We start from the raw sequence: 6,000 nt of genomic DNA on the forward strand, positions 1-6,000 counted from the left end.
CATTAAGGACGAGGTTGGGGATGTGGCCCAGCTAGCGCCATCCTCCCCCTCCTAAGCCGCGGGATACTGTGCGGGATACTGTGCGGGGCTCCCGGCACGTGCCCGGATGTGCCCAGTCGGTACCCTTTGCAGTTTTCTCTCCTTGGCAGTCTCTCAGCATACCCCTGAGCTGCCTCCTCCCTGTCTCCTCTGTCCTCCCCTTCCGCCCCGTCCTCCTGGCTCCTCTAAGAGCTGAGGATCCGCTGAGCTCAGCTCTTCCTGCAGCTCTGCGCTCCGGGCTCGCAGCCTTTGTCCCGCTTCCACCGCAGGCACCCAGCGGGTCAGGGGCAGGGGGTGGGGGTCAGCCTGGGAGGAGGGGGCTCTCCAGCCGCCCGCACGTCCCTGGCCTCCGCGTGCGCGTTTCTCCCCGGGTGGGGGACAGCTTCCCACATCACACCGGCTCCTGCTCAATTGTGAACAGAGGAAGCTCAGCAACTTTGCTGCCTGTGCCAGATCCTGCCCTGAAAAGCTCCGGGCCCTTTCTCCTCGCTCTGGCGCCCGCTCTACCCGCCGCTCAGCCTCTGGATTGCCAAGTGGCAAATAGGCCCGGCTCTGTTCTGGGAGATTCCGGGGGCCTTTCTGAGTGGGGCTGTCCAGCCGGCCCTCCCTCCTGGCAGAACCTTGAGAAGGGATGGGAGGAAGACTGGAGGGGTGGGGCCTGGAGTGAGATGCCCTCCAGGTACCCTGGACAGAAATGACACTAGATGTTTGGGCAGCAAACTTTCACTGACAGAAACAGGCAGCTGGCCCGTGGGCCACAATTTGCTAATTTGATTTTTAAAATACTGCACTAAGTTGTAATTTATCTTGATTACTGAGGTTCTTCCTTGCCTCCTTAAATTCTGTACTGAGGGTGAATGCCTCACCCTAGTCCTGGCTCTGGTCCACAGCCTCTAGGGCCTGTATTTTACTTGGAAGACCCTAAAGGCCACATGCAGTGGCTCATGCCTGTAATCCCAGCACTTTGTGAGGCCAAGGCAGGAGGATCACCTAAGCACAAGAGTTTGAGACAAGCCAGGGCAACATAGTGAGACCCTGTCTCTGCAAAAACATTTTAAAAAGGAAGACCTTAGAGAACCTTGACCCCCCTCCCATGTCCCCAGGGAGGAAAAGGACTGTTAGGTGGTACCCATCCTTGCCACGCTGCTTCTTCCTTCTGCTTATCTGGGGCCAAGTGGGCCACTGTCGCTTTGAGGGCAGCCCTCAGAAGTGACCTCACCAAGGGTGGGGTCGGGAGAAGAGGCTGCTGGAGGGCTGGGCAATGGAGTTCTTAGAAAGTTGAAAGTGGGAACAGACCTTCTAGATAACCTAGAAGGAAGCAGTGGCTCATAAACCACAAGAGAGTCAGGGCAGAGGCTTGGCAAGGACCCTGGTCTCTTGTTTCCCAGCCCTCTTGTCTCCTATTTGTGGGGCATCAGTTTGAATTTGCCACTAGGCAGGGTGTGGTGAAGAGTGAACCCAGGATGACTGAGACAGTGTCTGCCACTGCCAAACTGGGAGCGCTCAAAGGTAGGGCAAGCCTGATGCCCAGCCCTGCACATATGTGAGCAGACATGCAGGACTCCTTCTAGAGAGCCCCCTGGCTCTGATGGAGGTGGTGTGGGATGAAGTTTATTTAGCGATTTTAGGATTAAGAGTTTTCAGCTGGGCATGGTAGCGCACACCTATAATCCCACTTTGGGAGGCTGAGGTGGGAGAATCGCTTGAGCTCAGGAGTTCGAGACAGACCTGGGCAACATGGCAAAACATCTCTATAAAAAATAGAAAAATTAGATGGGCATGGTGATGCATGCCTGTAGTCCCAGCTACTTGGGAGGCTGAGGTGGGAGGAGGAGCCCAGGAACCTGAGCCCAGGAGGCTGAGGCTGCAGTGAACCATGATTGCGCCACTGGATTCCACCCTGGAGCAACAAAGTGAGACCCTGTCTCAAAACCATACATACATACATACATGCATACATACATACATACATACATGCATACATACATACATACATACATAGAGTTTTCTGACAGAAAGCAGCTTGAGGAGTGGAAGGGCATTCAGTCAGCCACATCAGGAGTTGATGCCCAACTTCGCTGTATTTACTGTGTGTGTGGCTTAACCACTTCAAGTCTCAACCTTCCTTGCTGGAGAATGGGGATTTAAATCCTCAGGTCATAGCATCACTTAAACGAGGTAACCTGTGGAGGTGCCTGACCCAGCGCTAGCACATGGAGAGCATCCCTGATATCTTAGCTTTCCTTTGCTTCCATTTCCATTTATTCATTCAGTCAGTCCAACACTCTCTCCCTCTTCCAGGTAAGTTGCTTTGGGAATTGGTGACTCAACCAGGGTCCATGCCCCCTGTCTCCCAGCCAGTGTCAGTTTCTCTGGGTGACACTGCTCAGGCATGCTCACCTGCACCCTGGCAAAGTAGTCTGGTGCTAAGAGCTGACCAGCATTGGGCGGATGTCTCTTTCTGACCACAAAGACCCTCACCTCGGGATGTGTTGGGTCAAAAAAGGGTCCCAGGGTGAATGCCCAACTGACCCCGCACCTCCTGGACCCTAAAACCCTGGGTCTCCTCCTCTATATCCTCCCCGCCAGACTGTTCTGCCCACTCTCTTGATCCTGGCAGGCAGCCTCCCCAGGGGGTCAGGGGGCTGATTGCTGAAGCAGAAGCTGCCCCTCCATTGAAGGGCTCTGACAAGCAGGGCTGTTGCTCCCCCTCCCCTGCTCCACTGTCTCCAGGGATGATGATTCGATTTTCTCCAATCGCCAGCATTGCCATCTGCCTACAGTAATTAAATGGTATTTGAACTGAATCCAGAAATCCCACTTCAGGCAGCCACGTGGTAGGGAAGCTGTCTTCAGGAGCTGGTGCTAGCCAGCAGAGCTGGAGGGTCCTCAGAGGCTGCCCAGGCCAGGCCCTTGGTTTACCTAGGAATACCTGGATGCCCTGAGAGGAAGTGCTTCATCTTGGGCCCCACAAGCCCACAGGCAGAGCCAGGTCTGAGAGCCAGATTCCTGTTTAGTACCTGTGTACAATGCCATGCTCCTCCTTCTAAGGTTGCTCCTGCTCTCTCTCCCTGCACATGTGAGATGTTCTTTCCCCCTGGCACTCTGAACCCTGGTCCTTAGAGACAGTGTAGCATAAGACACTGAAAGGGCAGTGCATGCAGACTGCATAGGTTCAAGCCTTTGATCTGCTCCTGACTGTCTGTGACCTGTGACTCTGGCTGTGTGCCATCTCAGCTTCCTCATCCATACATGAGGGTCATAATCCTCACCTCCCAGTGTTGTGAGGACCAAGAGTTAATCTATGGCAGTGTTTAGATGCTGCCTGGCATAGAGTGAGTGCTCAGTGTATGTCCACTGCCATTATTAGCAGTAGAGGTAGAAGTAGAGGTGGGAGCCTTGCTGACCCTGAGCTCTTACTGGAGACTGGAGTTTCTGGTCTGGAGGTCCAGACGGATGAGCAAGAATCAGCCATTCTCTTCCCAGGCAGAAAAGCCAATTCAACTGGGAGACGAAGAAGCTGGGCTCCCATTCCAATCTGGGTGAGACAGCTAGATAAATGAGGTGACCTCCTTTGGGCTTCCATCCCTTTTAGAGGAGAGCCATTGACCTATGAGGACCTGTTCACACCTTGGAAACACTTCTGAAGAAGGCCCAGACTCCCATCTGTGGGTACGAACCGGGCCTGGTGTTGCTTACCCCCGATGTCTCCCTGCTGGGCTTTCCCCACCTCCCTAGTCCCCAGTCCCTTGCTGTGGAAATGCAGGCAACAGGCTCAGGTGAGCACCTTCCCCAGCCTACAGCTCTGAGTGGGCCTTGGGGGCTGGGGTAGCTGGGGACAGACAGGATGGCGACTTGCAGGCCCTAGACTCTGTGGCTAGGCGCCTCTGGGCCCAGGATGGGTGCTGGCTTGGCCCCTGGCATTGTTTCTTCTCTTGGTGAGTGTTGGCTTAGGGAGAGGAGGCCTGACAAGTAGCTCATTGTGAGTGCCTGCTGATGGACTGGCTTGTGTGAGCCCATGGGCATGAAAGCCTAACCCCCAGCCCCTTTTACTTTAGGGAGTTGGGGTGGGGGTGGTGCTTTCTGCCAATCCCTGTGCACGCATGCTTGCTGACTCCTGCTTGGTTGCCATGGGAACCTTGTCGTGGTGGCTGCTTGGGAGAGAGAGGAAGGGGTGGCTGGATGGAGACAGTTGTGTCAATGGCTGCCTCCTCACTCAGTCCTGATGCTACTTTTATTCCTCTTTACAGGGAAGCCTGCCAGAATCTGGGTTGGGAGCACACCCCAGGCTAGCCTGGTATCCTTTTTAGAGGTCCCTGCCCTTCACAGGGGAACCTGGGACTTGACCTGGTCAGCCCCAGCTCTGCAGGTCTGGCCCCTCCACTCCTGGAAAGGAAGCAGAGTTCAGGCCTGAGAATGTCTACCAGGCTCTGGCATCTGGGAAGGGTGCTCCTGGTCTGGTGTCAGGGAGGGGAGCTCCTGGCCTCCTGCTTGCAGCCCCGATAGGCATTGGCAGAGGCTCTGGCCTTCTCTAGGACTTAGTCCTGGCTCTGGGAATGTGGCCCAGAGCTGTGGGAGCATCCAGTTCCTTCTCTTCCCCACCCTGGCCCTGTGCTTTGCCTCCCCAGCAGTGGACAAGCTGCCTTCTCTCCCCTGATGAGATGCTAATTTCTAGGGCTTCCGGTCCAATCAGGAGTATGTGCTTTTATGTCACACAGACCTGGACATGGCGCCATCACTTTCCGTTGTACCCCCTTGGGCAGGGTCATTTAAACTCTCTCAGCTTCAGTTTTCTCATCTGTAAAATTAGGCAAATAATAGGTACCTCACAAGTTTATGGTGAAGAGTACATGAATTAATTTATGGAAAGTACTTTGAACACAGATCTGATATATACTGAATGCTCAATAAATGTTAACAACTGCTGTTTTGATGATGTTGATATTGTTATTACTATCATATTACAAAAGTTGCCCATTTCCTCTGGGGGCACCTAAGCTTCCTTCCTTTTCCTCTGGCTCATAGGGGAAGTGGCAGTTTGGCAGGCAGTGTGAGGGAGGGGCCTGTGGCAGCCCCCTTCCGGCTGGGCCTGACCCAGGGCTCTCTCCATCCTGGGCAGGATCCGGCCCCAGCTGTCAAAGGAGAAGATTGAGGGCTGTCACATCTGTACCTCTGTTACCCCGGGAGAGCCCCAGGTCCTGCTGGGGAAGGACAAGGCCTTCACCTATGACTTTGTCTTCGACCTGGACACCTGGCAAGAACAGATCTATTCCACCTGTGTGAGCAAGCTCATCGAGGGCTGCTTCGAGGGCTATAATGCCACGGTGCTGGCCTATGGGCAGGTAAGCCATCTTCACGCCCACCTATGGCCGCTCCAGCCTCGGTCTCCCTGCATCCAATGGAGAGAAAGCTCCACCTTCAGAGCAGCTGAGACACAGCCTCAGGTTTTGTCTATTGTCTAAGGAGGCCGCTGCACCGCTGGTTAGCAGAGGGAGGGCTGTCAGTCAGTGATTTCCCCAGAGTGTGGCTTCAGGGCCAAGAGAGCAGCAGGGGAACCAGGCTGGGAGGTAGATGAGCTAAGGGGATTTGGCCCAGGTACAGGGCTTGCTGGTGTCCCCAAAGGATGTGGGGTTACACCCTCCTATCTTTGCCAATGCAGACAGGGGCCGGGAAGACGTACACCATGGGCACTGGCTTTGACATGGCAACGTCGGAGGAGGAGCAGGGCATCATTCCGAGGGCCATCGCACACCTCTTTGGGGGCATTGCAGAGCGCAAGCGTCGGGCACAGGAGCAGGGCATGGCTGGACCTGAGTTCAAAGTCAGCGCCCAGTTTCTGGAGGTACTGTGGCCCCATAGGGCGGGCAGGTGGGAGGCTTGGTGGACGACAGGGCCATGGAAGCCGGGCCTTCCTCCAGTGCAGTGGAATGAGCCCAGGGAACCATGGGGGCATCTCCGGGT

At 55.1% G+C, this 6,000-nt stretch overlaps 1 protein-coding gene across 4 annotated transcripts in view; it reads left to right on the forward strand.

Annotated features, from left to right (window-relative positions):
• Window positions 1-6,000, forward strand: part of KIF21B (kinesin family member 21B) — a 59,699-nt gene that overhangs the window by 9,096 nt on the left and 44,603 nt on the right. For all 4 annotated transcript variants that reach the window (XM_050782157.1, XM_050782158.1, XM_050782155.1 and 1 more), the window contains exons 2-3: window positions 5,159-5,381; window positions 5,699-5,881. In XM_050782157.1, coding sequence (XP_050638114.1) covers window positions 5,159-5,381; window positions 5,699-5,881 — 406 coding nt within the window. The remainder of the gene's footprint in view (window positions 1-5,158; window positions 5,382-5,698; window positions 5,882-6,000) is intronic.

Source organism: Macaca thibetana, chromosome 1 (assembly GCF_024542745.1).
Source record: "Macaca thibetana thibetana isolate TM-01 chromosome 1, ASM2454274v1, whole genome shotgun sequence".
Lineage (NCBI taxonomy): Eukaryota > Metazoa > Chordata > Mammalia > Primates > Cercopithecidae > Macaca > Macaca thibetana.